The sequence below is a fragment of the Eremothecium sinecaudum genome, chromosome II (genome assembly GCF_001548555.1).
Source record: "Eremothecium sinecaudum strain ATCC 58844 chromosome II, complete sequence".
In the NCBI taxonomy this organism is placed as follows: Eukaryota; Fungi; Ascomycota; class Saccharomycetes; order Saccharomycetales; family Saccharomycetaceae; genus Eremothecium; species Eremothecium sinecaudum.
Window position 1 is genome coordinate 197,847 of NC_030893.1, and position 25,102 is coordinate 222,948.

The window sequence follows — 25,102 nt, forward strand, 5'->3', positions numbered from 1 at the left end:
TCGGTAAAATTATAACCGACAATGAGAGTTTTTTAACAAACGAATTTCAGAACGACGAATTTCAGAACGACCAATTCTAAATTACAACAATTTTACAAAAATTGTAATAAACAACAGTTAATAATTAATTTCTTTGCTAAATATGGTGCTTTAAATACATTTAAAAGTTGCTACGTAGTTCTACTAATTTATCCCATCCTGGTGTATCTTCCCAAGAACTTTTACCTTTACTCATTAAGGAGTTAATAGTAGACCTTGCCTTATATTTCCAATTCTTGCAAACTAATTCGCCATATTTACCTTCCATTTGTCCCAAGGATTCATAAGCGGCAACTAACTCTTCACATGCATCCACTGTATTATTCCATACAGATTCATCAGTTTCAAGGCTTGGATTGTGAACAATTGCTCTATATGCCTTTTCGTGGCATACTAAAGCGTCGTTTGGTCTCTTTCGCCATAGCTCTACCCTAGCAACGATTCTCCAGCATCTACTAGATGTGGTGATGACTTGAGGAAGTGTCTTACATATAAATTCCATGCAAGATTTCTGAAAAAAGGTTAACCTCGATGCTTCATCAGGATAGGCAGCGGAAACCAATAGTTCGACCAGCTTTTCTACTACAGGAATATCGATGGAACCTTCCCCTGAGTTATCCCTTCTAAGTTGCACTAAATGCTCACAAGCTAGTAGCACATCATCCCATTCGTTTAACTTGAACGATACAATCATATAGTTTTCCCATATTTTCCAGTTCTTCTGTGCATCTGAAGCAATAGCTTTCTTCAAGCAACTATGGGCTTCTTTTAACTTTCCTAGTGTAGTGTACACAGCACTCAAATTGGACCATGCCATGGCGTGAGTGGGCTCCAAAGCCACACATCTTGAGAATGCCTCCGCTGCCAACTCCATTTTACCACACTGCAGCCCAATACACCCGTAAAAATACCACGTATCAAAACTTAGTGGATAACGTTGCAGAGAGTCGTTGAGATGTTTTAATGACAAATTGTAGTCCGGTTCAAGTCCGGATCCTGGTGGTGGAGAATAGTAGTACTTACCAAGGGAATTTTTTGCATTCACGTACTTACCAATTTCCCAACTCTTTTCCCATAAGAAAGGATCTTGCTTAATGTCACCAAGTATGGAATAAGCTCTAGCATCGTTTGGCTGATCCTCGATTCTTTTGAGCAATATATCTTCAGCGTGTTTCTCGTCACCCACAGCAGCGTAGCACAGTGCTGCCTCACACCACAGCTTCAACCGTTCATATATGTCAACAGCAGAACGTAGGACACCCATTGACATGAACTTTTCGGCTAATGTCGCATCCAAAGACCACCTAGGGTAGAATGGCAATTGGTGGATATATTTTAATCTGTTGGCAGATGCGGAGAGCGGCTCAATTTCCACCTTTTTGTTGCTATAGGTAAGTCCTAGCTCCTCCACAAGAGATTGCATTTGTAAGATACCTCTTTCAATAGTTTTGGCCTTAGTAGTTTCCAAAATGGACCTTTCCCATAGAGCACGAGAAAAGACGGTCCAATTCTTTTGACCCTCTTGATACAAAACTCTTGAAACAAGACCAGTTAGCTCTTCTTCAACTAAAGGATCTTTAGCAGGATTTGTCTGTCTAATAACGTATAGGCGCAACAAGAGCTGGATGTTATCATAGTCTGTTAACTGCGGCTGATTATTAGGATCTATATCCTTCAACTCGACAGGAATATTTTCTTGACGGATAGCAACTGGCAATAATCTGTCATCAACAAAACCCTCACTTTCATCATACTTCTGCTTTTTCACCAATTGGTGATCCAAATTTTCGTCTCCAATAGACTCAAAATGCGGTTTTTCAAGTAGAAACTCAGAGTCGAGCAGCAACCTTTCTGGCGACTTATCATCAAGTGACGAGTTTTCAGTAACTGGTGTAGCTGAAGACTTTGCCAAAATAACCAGACTGGAATGCGTATTTTGCTGAAACTTAGTTCTCTTGGCACGAGCACCAGTAAGCACTAATTGCAAGCCGGTAAGCGCTGTCACCTTCTTTAATGAAGGTAGACATAAATGCTCTGTATTAACTGCTAGTGAACACTTTACGTTTTCCAAATAGAAAACAATGTATAGCTGTTTCTTCAAATCATCACTCGCGCCAGCCGGAAGCTCTTTAGCAATTGCTTCAACTAAATCAGCAGATGACAAAATAGAGGATGCAATTATAGGCTGGAAACCACTGGATTCTGAAACCAAGGATAGCTGTACCAACAAAGCCCGCGCCCTCCACCAATGTCCAACAGCTACAATAGCAGGTGTCTCAGAAGCAGAGATTTCAGGAAGCGAAGGTTCTTCTAGGTTGTTCAAAAACAGACTGGGCTCATTAGTAACCGTTTCAAATATTAATAATGCCAACACTAAATAAACGGGATCTGAACACATTTCATACGCTGGTTGGCCCATAATGCTCAACAAGCTAACCAGCAATCTATGCAGGTTTTCATCAGCATCTTTGTTTTTAAATATGATTTCATTAGAATTAATAGGTACTGATGGTCCAGTGTAATTCGCCTGGATAAATGTTTGTAGCAAGGCAATACCCAGCACCAATGAATTTTGTGCATTTTGAGCAGTCATTTGCGATACAACGCCCTTTAGAACTTTTAAAAGATCAGATTCATCGTTTACTTCGCCAAAATTAAACTCTGCTGCAAGCAAAGTATCCGCAACAACCTTATGGCTTTCACCTTTTAGAATATCCCTACAACAGGTAAAAACTATATTATCAATGCCATCACTTATAATATCTTCCTTAGCAAGCAATAAATGCGAGTGCAGATGCACATAGGGGCTTAAATTTACCATTATAAACCCACAACTAGTCTAACCTAACACAAAGCTTTTAATACCAAAGATACTCGACAAATAGTACATGCATCCTAAACAATGCGATGAGATGATTTAATGGCCTTACAAAATTTTAGATATCACATTATACGAGATACATGAAACGCGTTAAGATTTGCATCAAGAAGAGTGTGCTATAGACATCATTACACAGCGCATCGTTGCACCTAAAGAATAGCCTATTATCAGTTACAATGGCTTGTATGTCACTAAAAATAATCAGTTATACCACTAACTGATCGTTATATCAATTCGGCTTTACTAACTATGTTAATCCCAGCATACCAGCAGCAACCCTTCAATGAATATTCGACGGTAACTGGAGGCGGTTTCGACAATTCCCAGGCCTCTTCAGGAAAGCCAGGTTCTGCAGGTGGTCAGAGCACAGCAACTCTGACCCCGGTAACAATTAAACAAATCCTAGAAGCGAGACAACTTATGCAAGATGGGCCATATGTTGTAAGTAATATTGAACTACACAATATATCGTTCGTTGGAGTTGTTAGAAATGTCGTCGACCATACAGCTAATGTTAGCGTCACAGTGGAAGATGGGACAGGACAAATCGAGTTTAGGCAGTGGAGTAATGACCAGAAAGATATGGAAAGAGCCAGCCAGGGCGACAACGCTGTGTACGACTCAGAAGTCTCTCAGCAATTTCAAATTGGAACTTATGTCAAGGTATTTGCTACGCTCAGGGAGTTTGGCGGTAAAATGAACATTCAATATGCTATAGTCAAACGTGTTGATAACTTCAATGAGGTTATAGCTCACCATCTATCTGCTATGAAGTGTTTTGCCATCGCTAACGGCAAAATGTCATCGCCTCAAAGCGCTGCCAATTTAGATGAAAACTCAGAGACTTTGGGAGGACAGAGTTTATTTGTACAAGATAATGACTTTGGGAATGGCAAACCAGTTACACAGCGCATTTTAGACTTCTGTAGAGACCAGTGTCGGGACAAAGATGCTAATACATTTTCAGTTCACACAAAACTAATCTCGCAGTCTCTTGGAATGCTAGAAGACGATGTTAGAATGCACTGCCAGACATTGACAGAACAAGGTTTCATATATCCAACTTTTGATGAAAATAGCTACTTCACTTTGTGAAATTCTTAGATAATCTACTTCTTTAAATTATGTGTCGTTACTGTGATTTGGGTTTTTGCGTCAGCTTTACTTACCGCCTATCACTTCCGGCTTGCTAGCGTTATTGTAACACAGACGCAACAACGAGATGTCAGAACTCAAAAAAGGCCGATAAATAGTACTAAAATAATCACGAGAACTTCGAACTCTCCTAGCTGATTTATATTTATAGGCGCCTTTTAGAGATGATCATAAACTATCAATAAAGTAGCGAATAGATACAAATATGTTGTTCAAGTCATCCAGGATAGTTTTAGGTATATACCTACTTATTAGATATGCTTGTGCATTTATTCATCCTATCGAAGTGAATGGCAAGCAATTTGTGGACAGTGTTACAGGAGAACCATTTTTTATTAAAGGTATTGACTATCAGCCTGGCGGGTCCAGCAGTGTTAATGATAATCAGGACCCACTATCTGATCCAGGAAAATGTGCCAGAGATATTATTCTATTTCAGGAGTTGGGTATCAATACAATTCGGATATATTCAATCAATCCGGACTTGGATCATAACGTTTGTATGACGATGTTGGCTGCCGCCGGCATATACTTGATATTGGACGTTAATTCCCCACTCGAAAACCAGCACTTGAATAGATACGAACCATGGACAACATACAACGAGTTATATTTGAGACACGTTTTCAAGGTCATTGAGCAGTTTAGCAACTACAACAACACCCTTGGTTTCTTCGCTGGAAACGAGGTCGTCAACGATAGCAGATCAGCCAAGTATTCACCACCATATTTGAAAGCCTTGGTGAGTGACATGAAAAAATATATCCATGAGAATGCCCCAAGAGCTATCCCAGTTGGCTATTCTGCTGTCGATGATTTGCATTTTAGAGTTTCATTATCCAAGTACTTAGAATGCCATGACCCAAGTAATCCATACAACGAGGTTGACTTCTACGGCGTGAATTCCTACCAATGGTGTGGTAAGCAGACCTTCGTAAGCTCTGGATATGATAAATTGGTAAATGCGTACAGAGACTACTCCAAGCCTGTGTTCTTCTCTGAATATGGTTGCAACGAAGTCCTTCCTAGACAATTTGAGGAAGTGCAGGCACTCTACTCAAGCGACATGTACACCGTGTTTAGTGGAGGTCTAGTCTATGAGTTTAACCAAGAAGCAAACAATTATGGTTTGATTGACACAGATGCTGACGGAAATGCCATTCTATTACCCGATTTCCGTACCCTTCAGAGTGTATTTAAAAAGGTTCGCTTCCCAAGCACACTGGAAGTTAGGCAAGCTATTCTGAAAGACAATGTTGTTGCAATGGCCCCAGCTGTGAAATCAAAGTGCGAAAGCTCATATCAGAACTTGGATATTTCCCATCCCGTTGCAGCAAATCTTGCTACAAACATGATCAAAAGCAGCGTGAAGGTCCGGGAATCCAAATACGTTGATTTGACCTTGGAACAGTTGAAGACACCATACAAGATTTTTGAATCAAATGGAAAGGAGGTTCTCAGAAACGCTAGAGTTGATATTGTGTCAAACTTCGATGGTGAAGATTTAAAAAATATTCGCCGCCTTCACAAGCATCGCTATCGAAGTGAGGCGAGCAGTTATTCAAAATTCTCGACTCTCGTACTTATCACAATCGGTATCATTGAGCTAGCTTTTCAGCTGTCTGTAATTTGACAGCTAAAAGTCGGCTCCACCGTAATTTCAGTTTTTTATGTTCATTATTTGTTAGACTTCAACTCTTAAGACATGATGATTACCAACAACAAACTGGGATGAAACAAAACTTTATAATAGCATCTTAGTCAAAGCGTATCGCGGCAGCATCTTTAATTTTAAAACTTAAGTAACCAGTAGAGAAGTGTAATACTCATTATTATTACAATTTTATTTTATCGTAGTAATCTGTCACATAAACGACAGATGCATTTCTATCTATATTCTATTAAGCTTTATTCTCTTTTGTCTCGTCAGAAGGCAGTGAGTGAACTGTCTCATTATCCAACTTTTCACGCATTTCCGTAGGCGCATCTTTCGCATAATGTCCAATAACTTTCTTTAAAGATTCTGGTATATCATCGAATACTAAATCATCAATATTCTGAGAAACGGATTCACCTTTAGCCTGTAAAATATCCTGAATAGTAATTCGGGAGTCGTTAAAAATCTTCAAGTGGTCTGCAATCAGATGTCTATTCTTACAGCCTGGACACTGAATTAAGACTGTACCCTTCGTATAAGCCTGCTTCGACATAGAATGTGATGACCTGGTATCACATTTCTTACAAGTAAAAGCAATCATCAACTGAGGTTTCTCCACCTGAAATGAAGCTATATGAGTTCCTTTTTCTTTGTCAGAGACATTTTTCTGTGAGTTTTGTAGGTATCCATTAGTATGCAATGAACATGCGACGCCTGGTAAATTCCTAAAGTAGGGAGTAGCTGCCCTATATAGAGGCTTTGTAACTGCCGCACAACTAGACGTGCGTATTGCTAGGAAACCTATAGACCGTCTAAACATTCTTAATGCCTTAGAAACCAACTTATAGCTATTATGTTGAATATTTAACTGGATTTGCTTTTAAACATGGTAAAATTTTCTATTTAGGCGTCTTTTAAGACTAGAACTCGCAGGAGATATAAACGGTACACAAGACTGTTCAGGTCCAGGAAATCGCAATTGAGGTGCTACAATGCCTGGAGAATGCGATTTAATGCGTTTAACTCCTCAGAAGGAGCAGGAACTGAGTTCGATTATTTTAAAGAGAGCTGAGCTGGCTCAGATGACAAGACAGCTAAAGCTGGGTCTTAGCAAAGTCTCGTCGCCTAAGAAGAGCTCTAGGGCGCCTTCTAGCTCCTCTGAATTGAACTCAGGTACGTTGAATCGAGATAGCACGAGTTTACAGACCGTAGGAGCCGGAGGTTCATTGACAACTAGACTAGAAGCAGAGCAGACTGACACGAAACAGACATATTCCCGTGATACGGACGAAGAGTCTCCGTTAAAGAAACACAAGGCAATGCTGGTTGTAGGCCCGCAAGAGCCCCAGGCGGTCACTCGTAGGTCAAGTTTGAAGCCGTTACTGCCTTCTACACCCCGCGCTGCTGCGCGCAGGCCCTCGATTAAGTTTCCGCCCTTCTCTACTGCTTCGTATGCAGGAGAGCCTACTAGCAACAACGAAGAGGTCGGAGCGGACCTCCTTATCTACCTTGCCACTAGTCCTTACAGTTCTACAAAACACCTGAACCATACTGGCTCTCCGAAAGTCCCGATGACTCCATCGTATCTCAGCCAGCACACAGCTTCCACAGATGCTGTGCGATTGTCACACATGAAGAGTCAGCCATCGCCGTTCAAGCATCCTGTGCAGTTCTTGAACGGTGCCCCTTCCGCTCTGCTGCCCCAGGGCCCGCTACACGATCTTATGGACTCTCCAAATCTCTCACTCTATATGTCTCCTTCACCACAGAAAAGAAAACACAGCACAAGCTCTATATTGCCCACAGATTCCCTCCTAGAGCACAGTACGGCACCCGATACCTTTCGCCGTCCTTCAACATCTCAACCGCTTATGTCGCATCTTCTTCGAACACCAAACTTTGACATGAATGACTATGTGCGCAACCTCTTTAGCCCCTCGCCAAGAGTAGATTCGCATACAATGCACCAAACACTCCCATTGGATCGCAAGGATTAGTCCTGCGACCCAGTGTATGTGTAGTCAGCCCTGGTTCACTATCTCATCGCTTGAGGTAATGCACGTGACCAGAGCATGTGACTAACAAAAAAAATTTATTTCGGCAAACGAAGTTATCACTTTCATAGATAGTTTTTAATAAATACATCAGGAACACAAGAGAATCTCGCTTTATGGGATAAGATACTGATTCTGTTATTATTCGCAAGTCACCAACCTTTCACATGAAAATCTGCAATGTCCTCAGATTTTAAAACGGGTCGTAACGATGAATCGTTGTCTAGAACGGCATCTATTGAAGAATCATATGTTTCCGATAGACCTGAGGAACATAGAGAGCTGTACGATCATCGCCAACAACGTGAACTGCCTCAAAGAAGGTTATCGACACCTGCGAGAGAGCAGAGCGGTGGTCGGAGTATCATACGCGACCTCAGTTACTACGGAAAATCTGAACAGCCACCTCAGTTTAAAACAAACGGTTTGAATATGGGAATTTCTTTTGAGGATGATTCAGATCAGGAATACTCAGGTTTTGCACCACGTTATGAGAAGCATGGTAGGAGTATAAAAACTCCTAGTTCACGTGCTCCACGCGTGGTGCAGGCTTCTCATCAACTTTCACCGTCCGAAGGGTCTAAGGACGATACAGGAGAGAAGACTGATAGAAAGCAAATGGAGGCAGGAGCGAATAAAGACAGTGAAATAGTTAGGGACTCAAGGGGCCAGGGCATGAAGAAAAAGAGTCGGGCACACTCGGAATCTTCATCACAAGCCCCTCAACTTCCATACCTGACGAGATACTTATCACACAAGTCACAAGATTCAGCAGTTTTGAATTCGAAACTTAACCGCATGGTATCCGTTGGCAGCGACGACTCAAAGGGGTCTAGACAGTCCCAGGAAACAGAGGAAGACGTTTGCTTTCCCATGCAGCAACCAGAACATACAAGGATTAATGGTATTGACTTTGATGAGTTGGAAGAGTTCGTTGCTGATGCAATGCGCGGCCACGGATCACGCTACGAAACTGCGATAACTGATGATATTATTGTCTCGGAATATAATAAACTACCATCTTCTCCAGGCACGTCTTCTGGTACTTCTACATCTCAGTCATCAGCAGCGTTGAAGTATATTCCAAAGAATGTATATCAAAAAAATGCCACGAACGACAATGTTCCAGGTATTTCATTTGGTAATAATAAGATTGAAGCCGACGATTATATCCCTATGAATGAACTTTCTGCCCAACAAGGGGAGGGTTTGCCCGAAACAGGCGCTCCTAATCCGGGATTTAATACCCTCCCACCTAGATTTTCTTTCTTTCGTCCAGATGCTGAGGACACTGTTCATTCTCCAGACATTCCATCATTGATAGCTGATGGGCAGACCTTCCGTAAATTGTTTAAGGACGGTACTTCTTCATGGTGGCTAGATTGTATCTGTCCCACCGATGAGGAGATGCGTTGTATTGCGAAGGCATTCGGAATCCATCCGTTGACAGCAGAGGACATTCGTATGCAAGAGCCTCGTGAGAAGGTAGAACTTTTCAAGTCCTACTATTTTGTTTGTTTCCACACATTTGAGAACGATCCTGAGTCTGCGGAATTTTTGGAGCCCATCAACGTTTATATTGTTGTTTTCAGACATGGTGTACTTACATTCCACTTTACGCCTGTATCGCACACCTCAAATGTCAGGAGACGTGTAAGGCAACTACGTGACTATGTTGATGTGAATTCGGATTGGATATGTTATGCCTTGATTGATGATATTACAGACAGTTTTGCACCTGTAATCCAAGGTATTGAGTACGAGGCTGACTTTATTGAGGATAATGTGTTCCAATCTCGCGACTCTGATGTCGCACTCTATTTGCAAAGTATTGGAGAGGGCAGACGGAAGACCATGACTTTGATGAGACTGTTAAGTGGCAAAGCGGATGTAATTAAAATGTTTGCGAAGAGATGCCAAGACGAATCTAATGGCATTGGCCCAGCTTTAACGTCCGAGATAAACATCGCCAATCTTCAACTTCAAGCTAATGATATGCCCCCAAAGGACTTGACCAATTTCCAATTACAATCACCTGAAGTTTCAAGCTTCGATTGGAAAAGAAGGACACAACCCAGAGCAGATATTGCTTTATACTTAGGAGATATTCAGGACCATGTGGTGACCATGGTTCAAAACTTGTTGTCATATGAAAAGATTTTCTCACGCTCTCTTGCTAGCTACTTGGCACAGCTCCAAGTAGAATCGCTACGTTGTAACAATAAAGTAACCTCGATGTTAGGCAAGGTTACAATGATAGGTACGATGTTGATTCCATTGAACGTTATTACTGGTATGTTTGGTATGAATGTCAATATTCCTGGAACAGAAGCCCCTGGTTATAATATGTTTATTGTGATCGTGTTCTGCCTTGTATCCTTAGCTGTTACATCATGGATATTCTCTTCTTGGTGGGTGTCCAGGATTAACAGGGTTACTACATTAAATGAATTAGCTGAACCAGGAACTAGATCTGTTATCAATTTTAGTAGGTTCAGAGTCTCTAGGCGTGCTCCCAAAATTCACCCCAGCAAATCAGTTAAGAGCTTTCCAAGTAAGCTAAGCCGTTATTGTTAATTAAGTTACATATGGGACAACTGTACATATGTATATTTTTTTTTTAGAATTTCCCACAGATAGCATTCTAGCTATCTAATCTCTTTTAATCAGTTTATGGGATATAATTGTCTCGTTTATAAAAGCTTCTAATACATAGTACTAATAATACAAGCTTTTAATATTACTTACTATTACTGAAGACTTACTATTACTAGAGACTTAATTGTTAATATACGCTTAAAAGGAACTGCTTTTTAACTTCCATGCTTGAAGCCTCTATAACGATTATCTAATTTTCAGATTCATCTTGCAAACCTGCCTCGTTTCTAAATACCTTTTTTCTCCATTCCCTCAATCTCTTGCTTTTAGTCACTTTCCTCTTATCCTTGTTCCTCAATTCCTTTGGCCTATATGGTGCAAACTTCTTGAGACCAATATATTCATTTAAAGCAGCATCATCGGCCGCAAGAATTTCCCTAGTTGTCAAATTGAAGCTCTCAGGTGAAACTTCTCTGTATCTAAATTTCAATCCGTCGTCTGTTTTTTTGGAACGACCTCTCTCTTCCTCAACCTTTTCAATAAGAGCAAGCTTGTTCTTCTCTACAGCTTCCTCAGCAAGCTTAGCAAGTTGCTTCTTTTCCTGCTTTTTAGCTAACTTTTCTTCCTTCTTATCCTTTTTCCTCTTTTTTGCTGGCGCTTCTTCTTCACTACCTTCATCATGTTGAACATCACCGTCCTCGTAGAACTCGTGCATAATATCGTCATCTTCACCAAAGGTTGGTTTGCCTTCTTTATCATAGAACTCATCGTTAAACAGATTTCCAATGACCTCATCCCATTTACTGTCGTCGTAATCATCATTTAATAGGGTTTTGGTTAGAGTGGCTGCCATATCCTCCGTAATTTCAGAACCATACTCTTTTTTCACACGTTCTAACACATCTGTGATTTGATGCACGGTCTCAGTCTTCTTTTTATGGATAGCCTTCTCTTTTTCTTCCTTCAGCTTGGCTTTCTCCGCTTTCTCCTCTTCTCTCTTCCTGCGACGAGAGGATGATGCCGACCTTCTTAAGGTTGCTTGATTACGGGCGTATGACACGATCTCAGCTGCGTTAGGGTCTTCATATCGGAAATTGTAAGCCTTCTCAAACTGCTCAACAGCGTCATCGAACTCTTCGTCGTCCTCCTCAAACTTGGTGGCATCTAGGTTCAAAATCTTATCGCCCTTTTTTGGAATCCAAGCTTGCTGTTTCACAAACTCTTCCAGAAACTTTTCATCGTCAACCTCAGGATCTGGGAGTGAGGTTTTATTTTCAGCGACATTTGTCTTTTCCTTTTTAACCAAAAACTCATCTTCATCATTGGAATTGTCACCAAGTGCCTCATTAATCTCATCAAGTAACTGCGCTTTTTCTTCCTTCTTTTGAGAAACATACGACTGCTGGCCATCTACAGTCTCAAACTCCTCATTGTCTCCAGGATTACCTCCAGAGAGCAAAGTCATTCTATGATAATCCTTTAAATAGATCGGTTTCTGCTTCTCGGTCTTCTTTAACTTCGCTGCAGCCTCTTCAGGATCCTCAAAGAACTTTACATTTGGATCTAGCAATTTATCCTTGTCACCTTTCCTAATTGCTGTCAGAACGTTCTGAATACCTTCTTCAACTTCTTCAGTAACCAGTTCACCAAAATCATCCTCTTCTTCAGAAGAGCTAGAATCAGAGTCAGTGTCACCACTAACATCAACATCGATTGCATCTTGGCGATTTGACTTTGAATCTAAAACTTCATCATCTTGCTTCACTGTTTCTTCAACCTTCGCCCTTTGAGCTTGAGCCTTTGATTTTTCAGCTTCAAGCTTGGCCTTTTTGGCGGCAGACTTCTTTCTAGGCATGGTATAACTATATTAGTGGTAAAGGCCTTAAGGTACTGTCCTATGTTGACCTGTATACATGAAGAAGATGAGATGAGCTGGTAACCTTCAAAAATTTTCTATGCATTAATGTTATTATATAATCACAATACTCACGTGATCATAATTAAATTGTTATTAGCTATTCAAAACGTGTAATAGAAGCATACTGCCTATATATTAACATGACATTACCCAAGCTCTCTCTGAAGCCGTATATACCTTTTTGTTTATGTATGTTTTGTTTTCGGTGACACTCTTTTATATTAGAAAGAAGGGGGGGGGTTATTGAATATTGAAAACTGTCATTACTTTACCACTAAACGAGCAAGGAAGCACACAGTGATTGACACTAAGGCATTGTAAGGGCCTAATATAGTTTGCTATTGTTAGATAGGATGGATCAAGAGCGGCGGAACCTTCTTCGCTTTCCTTTTAAGTTACCAAACAGCGTCACGGCTCGTAAATTTGGTGTATCGTTTTCTGGAGCACTATTTGCATTAGGGTTTTGGTTATTCATTGATTGCGTGCTCTATTCAAAGGTTGCGAATGGATCCGATATCTCAGTTACATTCATTGACTGGATTCCAACAATATGCAGCACGCTGGGTATGTTAATTGTTAGTTCCATTGACAAGAACTGGTTATTAGAGAATTCTTTAGCGACTGGTGCTCTAGTGGGTTCAAGCCAGCGGACATGGCAAGCTCAAACATTACTGTTTTTTGGTTTTGCACTGTTAGGGGGAGGTGTGGCCGGAGCTTTTGCTGTGGGATTTCTAAAATACATTTCAAATGGTTACGGTGAGTACCCTACAGCAAGTATGGCGGTTAATAATATACTAGGGAACCTTAGTATAATGGCCAGTTGCATCGTCCTATGGATGTCTCAAAATATTGAAGATGAGTACTCTTACTCTTTGACGTTGTGATGGTTACATATATATATCGATTCGAAAGTAATTACATTCAAAGTAGGGATGATGATGTATAGAATAAATACTCTAATATACATAAACAAAAAGGGTTTAATCTAAAAGAGCATGGTGCCAGGAAATAATCGTGAGCAATCCCAGTATATCAGCTGAGATGAGAAGACAACAGTCAACATTAATATATCAATCATCAATCTTTACCCATTATTTGTGGCAACAATTCACCAATAATTTCTAATTCAAACTCAGAAAAATCAAAAAGATCAGGTACCTGCTTTGGCTGGGAGCTTCCGCCGGGGAAAAAGTATCGCTCCCTTCTTAGATCGTCCAAGAACGGATGAGACATAATCCGCCTTGGTGATAATCGCCGTTCTGGACTATAACATAACACCTTCATTAACAAGTCAATCCCATCAGGCCCAGCATGGCCAAAATATTTTTCAAATCGCTGATTAGGAGTACCGCTGAAGAGTGGCTTTGAAAACAATGGACCTCCGTATGACGGATTTGAGAAAAATATGAACTTTTTATCTGGCGGGCCCAACAACTTCGCAATTTCATGCAACTGAAGTAGTGGTTCTTGTCCCTGGAAAACAGCCTTGCCTATTAGCATTTCGCCAATAACACACCCAAGTCCCCAAATATCTATCTGTGTAGTGTACTGTGTGCAACCAACAATCAACTCTGGGGCTCTGTAAAAGCGGGAACATATGTAGCTTATGGAAGGTTGGTTTTGCTCAAGCTTCTTTGCGGAGCCAAAATCACAAATTTTTAGAATCGCTGTTTTAGGATCCACTAAGATGTTCGATGGCTTTATATCTCTATGACATATACCCAATGCATGTAGGTAGAGCATACCTCTCGCAATCTGATATGTATATAATTTGACATGTTTCAATGGAAGATCCAACTTGTCCTGCGTGTAACGTAAAATCTCGTGTTGTAAAGTTTCAGGTAAGCACTCCATTGCTAAATGCTGGTAAAGTTTCCCATCTGCTGGTGAAAAATGCGTAAAGAAGTATTCTAACTTAACCACATTAGGATGATCAGCGATCCTTAGGATCGCTAGTTCGCGAGATTTATATTCCGTTTGGGCGGGAACTTTTTTAATAGCAAATGGTCCATACCATTTCTCATTATCCGGTGTTAAATATGCCTGTACCACTGTGCCAAATGCACCATGTCCTATTTTCTTATATTCCTTAACCAGCATTTGTCTGGTCACGTTCGACCTGTTCGCTGTAACGTCATCAGCAATGAATTGGTCCTGCTGAGACATGCTAGGCTACCGACCTCGAGAATCCTTGATTGGGTTAAACTGCCGAATTTTGGTGTTTGTTTATCCAGGATTCGACCTCTACGCAAAACGCCCCTGACTGTGGCACTAGACGTTACGTACAAAACGATACACAATAAACGCCGTTATTTGAGTTTGTAGGTGGTCCTGCTAGCAACCAGCGAAGAACAGCGATCATTAAAAGTGGAGTTAGCAGCGTTTCAGACTGTTTTTGATGCGATCTCTCGTGAAGCTTGGTTTGTGAGCTTTGTGACCGTTGCGTTCCGTAAGCCTTAATTAAACTGAAATTTGGGCGACTGAGGTTACCCGGCCCAAGATGTAGTCATTAATCTTAACGTAGAAAAACTTTTAGAGCTTCAGAAGTTAGCTCTGTACTAGGACGAAAAGGAGCTTATATTGCCGAAATAAGTCGCAATGGTTCCTCCAGCAGGTATTTTGAGGTCCAGAGCTGTGTTTCAATGGACACCTCGTCTTTTTTTTTCCAGATCAGGGGTAGTGCTGAACTTAGATGCTAATTTGAGGGACGCGAAAGCAGCCATGTCCAAGTTCGAAGGTTTTGAGGGCATCGGAAAGCGTTCCAAGACAGGTAAAGCCCAATACGGTGTAGTTAAGTATATTTTGAACTGCTACTTTTCGAAGAACAATACGCATTTTACATATTCGGCGATGATAGAAGATGTGAACTTCATGAAAAACAACCCGCATCTCTCGTATAACGAGAAATACCAATATTATATGAAGTTACCACAGAAGCTGAAGCTGCACCTTTCTACTGGTAACCTTGGATTTCGGAAGGCGGCCCGTGGGGAATACGAAGCTGCGTTCCAAACCACCGTGAAGCTCTTCGATGTGTTGAAAGAGAGGAATCTACTAGATAAGAAAATCGATATTATAATGAAGGACTTCGGAAAGGGTAGAAAGGCCTTTATTACGGCAATGAATGGTAAGGAGGGGACCGCTATACGGCCTCTTGTGAATAGGATTAGTGATGCTACGACCTTGAAATTTGGTGGTGTTAAGGCTCCCAGACCAAGAAGGTTGTGAGCAATCGATAATGTACGTTAAAAAGCTTGTATATAATATCTATAATCATATTCCTAATACGAGTCCTAAATGTGGTTTACCGCGTATTAGGCTACATCGCTTACTGGCCATGCATTATTATTCACCTTTATGGCTTATGTCATATCCAGATTCAACATAAGATGTGACTTCTTCTACAATGTATGGGTGTAAATTTTAAAATAGGTTGTGGGTGTTTTGCTGAAAAAATGAAACGTTTTTTTTCGAGCGCTGAGTATGTGCCCTGCCTAGCGTTTCTGTCTACAGATCACTGCTCTGCCTACGATCGCCGGCCTAGGCGGGAGATGCTTCTGCCTAGGCGGAGCTTCGGTATCTCGGTCTGTGGTGTAGCATGGCGGAGCGGAAACTATCAACGAACGTATTCAATACTATTCAAAGGACGTAAACGCACAGGTATTAGTAGTTACAGCACACGTAAGAAAGCAAGGTAAAATGGCTCCATCTGGTATGTTAATAAAGTGTAAAACGTGAGGGGATGAATTAGTGATGATACATGCGCTTCAGTGAGGTTTATTGAGTGATGAGATGTTAGAAACGTAAATTTGTGAACAGAGAGAATAAAATAGATGATTTAGGGCAGCTGAATACTGCTAATGCAGCAGCCAAGGGGAACTACAGCCTATACCAAACTATTATCGGAGGGTTCGATTCCAAATTCCAACTATGGACTATTCTCCTACAGCAAGAACCAAAGCTACAGAGATGCGTGTGTCAAAAGCCAAACATCTGACCTCTTTGATAAATAGAAGCTTTTACTAACAATATTTTTTACAGCTAAGGCTATCGCTGCTAAGAAGGCTGTTGTTAAGGGTACCAACGGTAAGAAGGCTATGAAGGTCAGAACTTCTGCTACCTTCAGATTGCCAAAGACCCTAAAGTTGGCAAGATCCCCAAAGTACGCCACTAAGTCTGTCCCACACTACAACAGATTGGACGCTTACAAGATTATTGAAAAGCCAATCAACTCTGAAACCGCTATGAAGAAGGTCGAAGACGGTAACACTTTGGTTTTCCAAGTTTCTTTGAAGTCTAACAAGCACCAAATCAAGGCTGCTGTCAAGGAACTATACCAAGTCGATGTCATGTCCGTTAACACTTTGGTCAGACCAAACGGTACCAAGAAGGCTTACGTCAGATTGACTGCTGACCACGATGCTTTGGACGTTGCCAACAGAGTCGGTTACATCTAATCTAGTTTGTCGATGTATATGTAAATTGTCTCTCAAGTGTGTTTTATAAATACAACCAGAAATCTTATCATCTACGATTATAATAGTCCTTTGGATTTCTTTTAACAGTTTTCTATTCTTGTTTCTCTAGTTGCTTACTGTACGCAACAGAGGTGTATATATATATACTCTGCGAAGAAAAATGGAAATAGTGAGTGCTAGCTAACATACTCAGATGGACGATAAGGCCAAAAACATGAGCCCTGTGATTGCATTGATACGCATATTATATGGAAGAATCCGTTCATTGTCAGTATTCGTGTATATGTGTTTTGTAGTCAATGCAAGCACTACGGAAAAGTACACAAAATAAGCCATATTAATCCACGTGCCAGGTAAGAGATCTGTAAGATGCAATCCTGCAATTACTAGAAGAGGAGCAGTGTAGATTTTATGTCCATTATGCTGCTCCCATAAAGTATCTGCATCCCAGTTCTCTACACCCTGCATGAAACAATAGCCCAAGATGACAGACATCAAACCCCCACTGTACACAGACACCGTTAACCAGCGATTAAGACCTTTATTCGAAAAAAATACGAGCATAAAAAGGAACAATTGTAAAGCTGGAAGGTAAGTTATGCAACTCCAATTCCAGCGGGTGCTTTCTTTTGGAGCACTTCCGATGCGATATACAATGTAGAAGATCATCAATAGGGTAATTATTGTTATAGCGAGAGTAATTGGTGATCCTGACTTGTAATAATGTATGCTCAATCCTGCGATGACATTGGTAATCAACCATAGAGCGCAAGAGTAGGCCAATGGCTTGGTTTGGCCAGCGGGCGATGACTTGGCGCTTGATTCCACGTCAATTGAGTTGTATGTGGGTGGTGGCGTGTATTCCATTTGTTGGTATCAAAAATTGCGATTTGCGGTATCTGCTATTAACCGTATTCAACTGTTGCTTCCAGATATTTGACCTATTTATGGATCTGGAATAGGGAAACTCAGCTTTGTGGCACAATGTAGATCTTGCAGCTGTTGCTACTTCCGGAATACTTTTAGATCTCTACGAAATTGTGGTGAAGTTAGCGTCGGCGACAGCGACAGCGACAGCGACGGTTTCCGCGACGCGTTAAAAATCGTAAGACCATAAAAGCGAGAACAATTTAGATGGAAAAACATCACACAAGCAGTCTATTGGTTATGTAGTGGCTACTGAAGCATGTTATAGAAGCTCTTCTTATATACGTATAACCGTCTTCTTGGATATTTCAACTAGCTTTCGCCAAATCAACTAGCGAAAGTGATGCCCAACTCAATATTCTTCTTTAGGGCGGAGATACAGGCAGTAAGCAATTTCCTGGTATTGTTTTCATTTAATTGAGTCAAGAAAGAAGTATCTATCTTGACTATACCCTCCTCTGCGGTAACCTCAAGTGGAACAGCGAAGTATTCCGTATTGTCGGTAGCCTCTAGCACCTCACTAGCACCTTCCGCAACTGGAGCTTTATCAGCATCCAATAAGGAAATGAATGTTGTGACATTGATTTTGTCAACGGTGCCCAACAGTAAGTCAGCAAAGTTTGAAGCAAACTCATACCCGGCGTAAGCCATTGAAAGCGTTGCGGAACCAGCTCCTTTTTTAGCTTCAACGACTTCATCACCACCATATTGTACCCGGTGAACCAACTTGGCAAGCTGCTCATCTGAGAACCCAAGCTCCTTCTGAGCCTCGCCAAACAAAGGCAAGATTGTTTCACCAGAATGTCCTCCTATAACTGGGACAGATGGAACCCGGTTACCTGAATAGTTGGTTAGCTGCTGCAAGAAAGTTGAAGCACGTACAGCGTCCAGGTGGGTGACACCAAACACACGACGTTGCACAGGAGCGGCGATCTCTAGACGCTTAGCCTCCTTAGCAAGTTCCTCAACCATAACAGGCACAAGCGAGTTCACAGGATTAGAAATCACAAGCACGAAAACCTTGCTTAGATCACAATTTCCTGCAATACCCTTGGCAAGCGTGCGAATTATACCCGCGTTAATCGCAAAGAGATCATCACGTGACATTCCGGGTTTACGAGGAACCCCTGCTGGGATAATAACCAGGCTAGCGCCCTGCAAACACTCAGAGAGGGCACTCTCGTCGTCTCTATCCTTTGGAATATAGTGTTTTAACAACACTGGAGTGTTGACATGTGAAACATCTGCAGAAACACCCTCCAAAATAGGCGCAATATCGTATAAGGCAAGTTCCAACTGCTTGTTTTCCTGGCCTAGGATTTTAGCCCCCAATTGGGTTTTCAACAATAATGTCAATGGTTGGCCTATGCCACCTGCAGCACCCAAAAGTGCCACCTTAACGGAACCCTTTTTCTCTGAACTCTCTATGTATGGCATCTTGATAAGTTAAATGTACGACACTCAAAGGTATATGAAACAACAGAACTCAAAAAATGATCAAAATTGAAGACTATAACTTAACCTGTTATGGATATGATTTCTAAAAAGAAATTAAGCGCCGAGGAATCTGTCACTGACCTGTAACTTTACGGCTAATGATTAATCGTTTATCGATTGAAGCAACTACCCCTAATATGGCTACTATATTCCGCAGCCAGTAATAAATTGCTGTATTATTTATATGAAAATGGTGCTAAACAAAGAATAGATAAGGTGTCCGATAAACTCCAAACCTACCTCCAACGTTATTACGTTAAATCGGTATTTGACCTCAGCGAAAACGAGAATCAGACCGGGGTATGCGGACAGCGGGAGCGGACTAAATGAAGCCCGGAGACATCGGACAATCGGAGACAGACCCTTGACACGTGACCCAAAACTATGGCACGTGGTTTTAATTTGCGAACATGGCAACATACTAGTATTTGGAGAGCAGTAACAACCTGGAGAGCGAAGAGCTCATCTCAAGTCATCGCGCTTGTAAAACTAACATACTAAGAATGGAGAGTTCAAATGAGGCGCAAGATAAGATCCAGAAGGTTGAGGATCAATCAGATCGCTTACAATGTGAATTTTTCTTGGAAAAGAAGAAGCGGCGGTGCGGAATGACCCGCAGTTCGCAGTTCCAGTACTGTTCAGAACATTTGTATTTGGTTAAGAAGAATGAGAATTCATTATTACCCGGTAAAAATCGGGTACCATGTCCTTTGGACCCTTTGCATACGGTTTTAGAAGAGCGGCTTCGCTTACATCTGAAGAAATGCAATAAAGCAACAAAAAATATTGCCAAGTTAGCGGAGACGCTAAGCATGCCATGGTACGCGGAAAATATCAATTGCCTGCCAGAGGGACAGTTTTTAGAGGCAGAAATACCAAATGATTTGACGCAAAATGTGCTAGTTGCGATCCCAGTCTTGGAAGCCATATTTCAAGGAGAGTTTGGAGATGAATTGCCAGTTGATATCCGCTCTAATGAACAAGTTGAGCTACAAAGGTTTCCTCAATTGCTAGGAAATAAGAAACATGCTATCCAGCACTCGTCACTTATCCAGCATCTAAAGAGCAACGGGCTGTGGTGCTCGCGTGAGCGCAAGATCGTGTACATAGAATTTGGCTGCGGCAGAGCTGAACTCTCGCGGTATGTAAACCAGTCGGTTGTACTTTCGCAGCTTACTCTGGACGCCTCTAACCCTGATGAATCTCACCCTGAAGAACCTGTTACGATTCCCGAATTTATTCTTATAGACAGAGGCACCAATCGCATGAAATTTGATAAAAAGTTCAATGAGGACATATCCGACTTCTACGCATCGTATCGGCCCGCTGTCGAAAGTGTGAACGACAAGAGTACCAAGATAACAAGAAAAAAAATAGACATCAAGGATTTGCGCCTTGATGCATTAGCATCGAGCGATTGTGCCCACGTTGCCATTTCGAAGCACTTATGTGGCGTTGCTACAGACCTCACTATTAGATGTCTTCTAAAGAGTGAGAACATGGTTACGTCACTAGAAGGTATGTTGATTGCCATGTGTTGCAGACACGTATGCGATCATGCCCAATACACCAACCCAGGCTACATACAGTCTTTGTTGATAAAATATAACGCAGAATTGACATACCCTGTCTTCTTTGCTTCCCTGAAGAAGATAGCGACATGGGCTGTATGTGGGAGGAGGCCGGGGTTTAGCGATTCTGACATTGGAAACCATTATACAGGACTCTCTATCCTAAGACGGGAACAACTGGGCGAACAAGCTCGTAGATTGATTGACGAGGGCAGACGCAAGTATTTGCAGGACAAAGGCTACAATGTTGAGCTATTCAGATACTGTTCCTCTGAGGTCACACTGGAGAACATCGCGATGCTTGTTACGAAAAAACAATCAGCATAATGTAATATAGTACCACATATTAATAGAAGAATAATACAATGACTTGTTTTAAAAGCCATTGCAGCATTACTGTAACTATTTCACACACGGACGTATGCCTAAGATATATACACGATGCATATTTAGTTGAAGCCGCTGAAGTAGCGTTCTCTAAAGTTAGTTGACCTTTGTTCTCCTGCGTTGGTAGGCCCATTATAGTCAGGACCACGGTTAATATACACAAGCAGTCTTCTAGACCATTTGTTAAACTGCTGAACACAGTTATATTTGAGTTCTAGGTTGGGATGCATAGGAACCACCGTTTGTACATTGTCATCGTTGGCGGTAGGCATCCAGAAAGCTAGCCTTCCACCAATCGGCAGTCTAGCAGCCGAAAACCGAAGCAGGTCATCTAAAAGCAAATCTAAGGAATATGGCTTTTTGGTAGGGATATAATCGCGGCGTAGGTAGGCCTTCACACCGTCTATCTCAACGTTTTCCTTACCCGCAAACCGCTGAGGATCTTTAGCGCCTAGGACTTTAATTGATTCCCGGATACCATAAGGTGGATCACAAACAATCGTGTCTATTACTAGATTGTTCCTTAGCGCATTGTGGGTAAAGTCCATTGTCATCACGTCCAAAAAGTGGAGTGATTCTTTGTAATACTTAAAATTTGCGGTGATAGTTTGCGAGCCTTTGCCGCGGATCATCCTCCCATCAATATCGGACCCTATCACCAGCGCACCATAATGTCCTCCTGCAACAAGAAAAGATCCCGTTCCAGCAAAAGCATCGTACATCAAGTGTCCAGGCTTGACTTGCGCAATGTTTGCCGTCACGAGCGAAAGTTCCGCTTCAAAACTCGTAGTCCCTTTGTATGGCCGGGTTTTCAAATTGTACTTATCTAGAGCTCCACACATTCTGTCACTTTTCTGAACAAGTCTACCAAAATATAGGTAGATTGGTATCTCTCCACCAATGTTTTCACTGATGTTCTCGTACTGTTCTATCACAGTGTAAGTCTGTTCCGGGTTTTTTAAACGTATTCTACCTTGGAATCCTAGATATTCAAAACCCTCGATCTGCACTGCTCTGTCGAATTTCCCAGAACTCGATCCCCCAAAAGACTCGAACTCAAACTTGAACGTAGAGTCCCGGTGTTGCAACTTGTACTCGTCGACCATAGCGTTGCTCTTAATATTCTCATGCAACTTCTCATAGTCCTGCCCTTCTCCCCAGTACTCATATATTGCACGACACAGGATAGAACGATGAATCCATTGTTTGGCTTGCTCATCACCCTCAAGCTCAACCATCATAAACGGCGAATCCTCGTTATATGCGGAAAAATCAACATGAACACCATGCATGTCGGCTAGAGACTCCAATTCAGCTCTGCGGAAGTTCAGGTGCACCTGCACCATAAATAGCAAATACTTTTTACCCATTGCAAACACCAGACGCTGCCTATCTCCACCACGAGTTTGTACTCTTGAACCTCATCTCTTCTTCAAGAAAGCGATGTCCAGACACACGTTCCAATCACGTGTCATAGCCAGCACGGGCATCCTCTATGTGCCTACAAAACCTGCTCGTTTACCGCTTTCACCCACGTGACAGGCCACCGGGTAACCGAGTTTCTTTTCCCCTGGTTTTTCTCTTTCGGGAAAGATAAAATTTTTCCGCAGCCTTTCCTAAATTTTCAGCTGGAGTATATAAAGGCGAACCTCCTTGGTGGCAAATAAACAAAGCCTCTAGAGAATTTAATAGCTTTTACACGTTTCACAGCTTTAACAGCTTCAAAATTCTACAGTAAACAGGGATATATTATATATATCGGTTGTTTCTCATCAACTAAAGGATAAAAAAGAGCTCTAACTAACGGTATCTCAATATAGTGGTGTATTATATATCTCTAATAGGTTAAACTTGGACTTTACAAAGGAGATTATTATTATTTTTTTTTATACCAACATAAAAAAAATACTATACTAAACTAACATATAACATACATCTAGGTGAAATTTTATCCTCATTATTGTCAAATTTGGTTTGTTGTAACTCGATTTGGATTTGCGGAAAGAACGAAGAACTGAAGCAAGAAAAATAAGCGTATTATATCTTAATCTTTGTTTATTTTTTTTTGTTTAGACGAGTTTAAGTTGTGGACTGTTTTTACTACTGCAAATAATATTGAATTTAAGCATTTCACATATCTCTAGAGAGCGAGGTCTGTTGTACGCACGAAATTTCATATAATTATTACATTTACATCTACTTTACTATTACTACAATTCTAGCATATAGAGAAAAGATGAGTTTTTCTGACGAAGAAGATTTTAACGACATTTACGGTGACGATAATAAGCAGGGAGGTAATCCTACAAATGCTGGTGAGGACAAGCCTGCTAACGACTCAGTAGGTTCCTCTGAGCAGCAAGTTCAAAAAGAGGAATTGAAGGCGGAAGAATCTGGTTCCGCCAACGATGGTACCGCTAGTAGCACCTCAATTGCAAATCCTCCATCTTCCTCCTTGGATCAATTGGCCGCATTACAAGTCTTATCTTCCAATTTGAACCAGCTACAGCAACAGTCTACAAGTAATAATTCAAATAATAATACTACTACTTCTGATAACACAAATAATGACTCAAATAAAGGCCTTGCACAAGACCAATTACTTACGCAAGGAATGCCGGACTTGTCTCAATTGCAACAACTGCAACAGACTATGAACCAATTACAGCAACAGGCTACTCCGCTCACACCACAGCAACAGCAGGAAGCTAAACAGATCAAGGCTGACCTTTCTCGTGATATTAATAAGATGTTCATCGGTGGTTTAAACTGGGAAACTACAGAGGACAATTTGCGTGAGTACTTTTCGAAGTATGGTGCTGTTACAGAAGTGAAAATTATGAGAGATGGAACTACTGGTCGGTCAAGAGGATTTGGATTCCTATCCTTTGCGGATGCTTCAAGTGTAGATGAAGTGGTCAAAACTCAGCATATATTGGATGGTAAGGTCATTGACCCCAAAAGAGCTATCCCAAGAGAAGAACAAGACAAGACTGGTAAGATCTTCGTTGGTGGTATTGGTCCCGATGTAAGGCCAAAAGAATTCGAGGAGTTTTTCTCCCAATGGGGGTCAATTATCGATGCCCAGCTAATGTTGGATAAAGATACTGGTAGATCCAGAGGTTTCGGTTTTATTACTTACGACTCTCCAGATGCTGTCGATAGAGTATGCCAGAATAAATTTATTGAATTTAAGGGTAAGCGCATCGAAATCAAGAGAGCCGAACCAAGGCAGGTACAGAAGCAAAGAACTACCAATGCTTCACCTACTTCCCAGACTACTGCATTCGTCAATGGCCAAACGCCACAACCACAACAATTCCAAATGCTTGCTAACCCAATGATGGCCAACCCAATGTTTAACCCACAGGCCATGGCTGACTACTACGCCAAGATGCAAGAATATTATCAACAATCTGGTATTGATTACAGTCAAATGTACCAGCAGCAGGTACAGCAAATGCAACAGATGATGTCAATGATGGCAGGTGGCGGTGGTGCCAACGCTGCTGGGATGCCAAATGCTATGCAAGCAGGCGGTGCTGCTCCATCTGGAGACGACGGGAACGGTGTCCCTACTATAGGCGAGGACTCTTCGTCAAGCTCATCAGGTAAGGACAACAACGAAAAGGAATCATCCAACAATCGTCATGATTCATACGGAAACAGAGATAGAGAAAGGTCACCAGATGCTCGTAGGGGCCACAGGAGTTACAATGACCGTGAAGAAGGCCATGGCTTCCGCCGTGAGAATCGCGATCGTGGATTCCGTGGACGCGAACGTCGTGGTGGAGGTTATGGTAGAGACAGACGTGGTTATCACCCATATTCTAGGTAATTAGATTTCAATTAACAATAATTTGAAATTTATTGTTTTATTATTTTACTTAAGAAGTACAACGCGGACGTGTATTAAATCTTTTAAGAGAAAAGTTTGTAA

The 25,102-nt window shown here is 41.4% G+C and overlaps 16 protein-coding genes across 16 annotated transcripts; 9 read left to right on the plus strand and 7 right to left on the minus strand.

The window, feature by feature from the left end:
* Positions 1 to 160: 160 nt before the first annotated feature.
* EMW1 (tetratricopeptide repeat-containing protein EMW1) lies at positions 161 to 2,860 on the minus strand (the record flags this gene model as incomplete). Its single annotated transcript, XM_018130306.1, has 1 exon — positions 161 to 2,860. The coding sequence occupies one exon, from the start codon at positions 2,858 to 2,860 to the stop codon at positions 161 to 163; it is 2,700 nt and encodes an 899-aa protein (XP_017985598.1).
* A 236-nt stretch (positions 2,861 to 3,096) lies between these two features.
* RFA2 (Rfa2p) lies at positions 3,097 to 4,015 on the plus strand (the record flags this gene model as incomplete). The annotated part of the gene is made up of 2 exons (XM_018130305.1): positions 3,097 to 3,103; positions 3,183 to 4,015. The coding sequence occupies 2 exons, from the start codon at positions 3,097 to 3,099 to the stop codon at positions 4,013 to 4,015; spliced, it is 840 nt and encodes a 279-aa protein (XP_017985599.1).
* A 265-nt stretch (positions 4,016 to 4,280) lies between these two features.
* Positions 4,281 to 5,708, plus strand: GAS4 (1,3-beta-glucanosyltransferase; the record flags this gene model as incomplete). Its single annotated transcript, XM_018130304.1, has 1 exon — positions 4,281 to 5,708. One exon carries the CDS (start codon positions 4,281 to 4,283, stop codon positions 5,706 to 5,708), a length of 1,428 nt encoding a protein of 475 aa, XP_017985600.1.
* Positions 5,709 to 5,976: 268 nt separating this feature from the next.
* On the minus strand, positions 5,977 to 6,552 carry ZIM17 (Zim17p; the record flags this gene model as incomplete). The annotated part of the gene is made up of 1 exon (XM_018130303.1): positions 5,977 to 6,552. The coding sequence occupies one exon, from the start codon at positions 6,550 to 6,552 to the stop codon at positions 5,977 to 5,979; it is 576 nt and encodes a 191-aa protein (XP_017985601.1).
* Positions 6,553 to 6,724: 172 nt separating this feature from the next.
* STB1 (Stb1p) lies at positions 6,725 to 7,729 on the plus strand (the record flags this gene model as incomplete). The annotated part of the gene is made up of 1 exon (XM_018130302.1): positions 6,725 to 7,729. The coding sequence occupies one exon, from the start codon at positions 6,725 to 6,727 to the stop codon at positions 7,727 to 7,729; it is 1,005 nt and encodes a 334-aa protein (XP_017985602.1).
* Positions 7,730 to 7,966: 237 nt separating this feature from the next.
* On the plus strand, positions 7,967 to 10,363 carry ALR1 (Mg(2+) transporter ALR1; the record flags this gene model as incomplete). Its single annotated transcript, XM_018130301.1, has 1 exon — positions 7,967 to 10,363. The coding sequence occupies one exon, from the start codon at positions 7,967 to 7,969 to the stop codon at positions 10,361 to 10,363; it is 2,397 nt and encodes a 798-aa protein (XP_017985603.1).
* Positions 10,364 to 10,634: 271 nt separating this feature from the next.
* On the minus strand, positions 10,635 to 12,239 carry KRI1 (Kri1p; the record flags this gene model as incomplete). The annotated part of the gene is made up of 1 exon (XM_018130300.1): positions 10,635 to 12,239. The coding sequence occupies one exon, from the start codon at positions 12,237 to 12,239 to the stop codon at positions 10,635 to 10,637; it is 1,605 nt and encodes a 534-aa protein (XP_017985604.1).
* A 416-nt stretch (positions 12,240 to 12,655) lies between these two features.
* VPS68 (Vps68p) lies at positions 12,656 to 13,186 on the plus strand (the record flags this gene model as incomplete). The annotated part of the gene is made up of 1 exon (XM_018130299.1): positions 12,656 to 13,186. The coding sequence occupies one exon, from the start codon at positions 12,656 to 12,658 to the stop codon at positions 13,184 to 13,186; it is 531 nt and encodes a 176-aa protein (XP_017985605.1).
* Positions 13,187 to 13,379: 193 nt separating this feature from the next.
* AW171_hschr2118 (GSK family serine/threonine-protein kinase) lies at positions 13,380 to 14,468 on the minus strand (the record flags this gene model as incomplete). The annotated part of the gene is made up of 1 exon (XM_018130298.1): positions 13,380 to 14,468. The coding sequence occupies one exon, from the start codon at positions 14,466 to 14,468 to the stop codon at positions 13,380 to 13,382; it is 1,089 nt and encodes a 362-aa protein (XP_017985606.1).
* A 432-nt stretch (positions 14,469 to 14,900) lies between these two features.
* On the plus strand, positions 14,901 to 15,530 carry MRPS18 (mitochondrial 37S ribosomal protein uS11m MRPS18; the record flags this gene model as incomplete). The annotated part of the gene is made up of 1 exon (XM_018130297.1): positions 14,901 to 15,530. The coding sequence occupies one exon, from the start codon at positions 14,901 to 14,903 to the stop codon at positions 15,528 to 15,530; it is 630 nt and encodes a 209-aa protein (XP_017985607.1).
* A 471-nt stretch (positions 15,531 to 16,001) lies between these two features.
* RPL25 (60S ribosomal protein uL23) lies at positions 16,002 to 16,759 on the plus strand (the record flags this gene model as incomplete). Its single annotated transcript, XM_018130296.1, has 2 exons — positions 16,002 to 16,014; positions 16,344 to 16,759. 2 exons carry the CDS (start codon positions 16,002 to 16,004, stop codon positions 16,757 to 16,759), a joined length of 429 nt encoding a protein of 142 aa, XP_017985608.1.
* A 210-nt stretch (positions 16,760 to 16,969) lies between these two features.
* AW171_hschr2121 (HBL289Cp) lies at positions 16,970 to 17,647 on the minus strand (the record flags this gene model as incomplete). The annotated part of the gene is made up of 1 exon (XM_018130295.1): positions 16,970 to 17,647. One exon carries the CDS (start codon positions 17,645 to 17,647, stop codon positions 16,970 to 16,972), a length of 678 nt encoding a protein of 225 aa, XP_017985609.1.
* A 387-nt stretch (positions 17,648 to 18,034) lies between these two features.
* Positions 18,035 to 19,144, minus strand: MDH2 (malate dehydrogenase MDH2; the record flags this gene model as incomplete). The annotated part of the gene is made up of 1 exon (XM_018130294.1): positions 18,035 to 19,144. The coding sequence occupies one exon, from the start codon at positions 19,142 to 19,144 to the stop codon at positions 18,035 to 18,037; it is 1,110 nt and encodes a 369-aa protein (XP_017985610.1).
* A 563-nt stretch (positions 19,145 to 19,707) lies between these two features.
* TRM13 (tRNA:m4X modification enzyme) lies at positions 19,708 to 21,102 on the plus strand (the record flags this gene model as incomplete). The annotated part of the gene is made up of 1 exon (XM_018130293.1): positions 19,708 to 21,102. One exon carries the CDS (start codon positions 19,708 to 19,710, stop codon positions 21,100 to 21,102), a length of 1,395 nt encoding a protein of 464 aa, XP_017985611.1.
* Positions 21,103 to 21,224: 122 nt separating this feature from the next.
* Positions 21,225 to 22,532, minus strand: TRM11 (tRNA (guanine-N2-)-methyltransferase; the record flags this gene model as incomplete). The annotated part of the gene is made up of 1 exon (XM_018130292.1): positions 21,225 to 22,532. One exon carries the CDS (start codon positions 22,530 to 22,532, stop codon positions 21,225 to 21,227), a length of 1,308 nt encoding a protein of 435 aa, XP_017985612.1.
* An 866-nt stretch (positions 22,533 to 23,398) lies between these two features.
* HRP1 (Hrp1p) lies at positions 23,399 to 25,000 on the plus strand (the record flags this gene model as incomplete). Its single annotated transcript, XM_018130291.1, has 1 exon — positions 23,399 to 25,000. One exon carries the CDS (start codon positions 23,399 to 23,401, stop codon positions 24,998 to 25,000), a length of 1,602 nt encoding a protein of 533 aa, XP_017985613.1.
* Between the last annotated feature and the right edge of the window lie 102 nt (positions 25,001 to 25,102).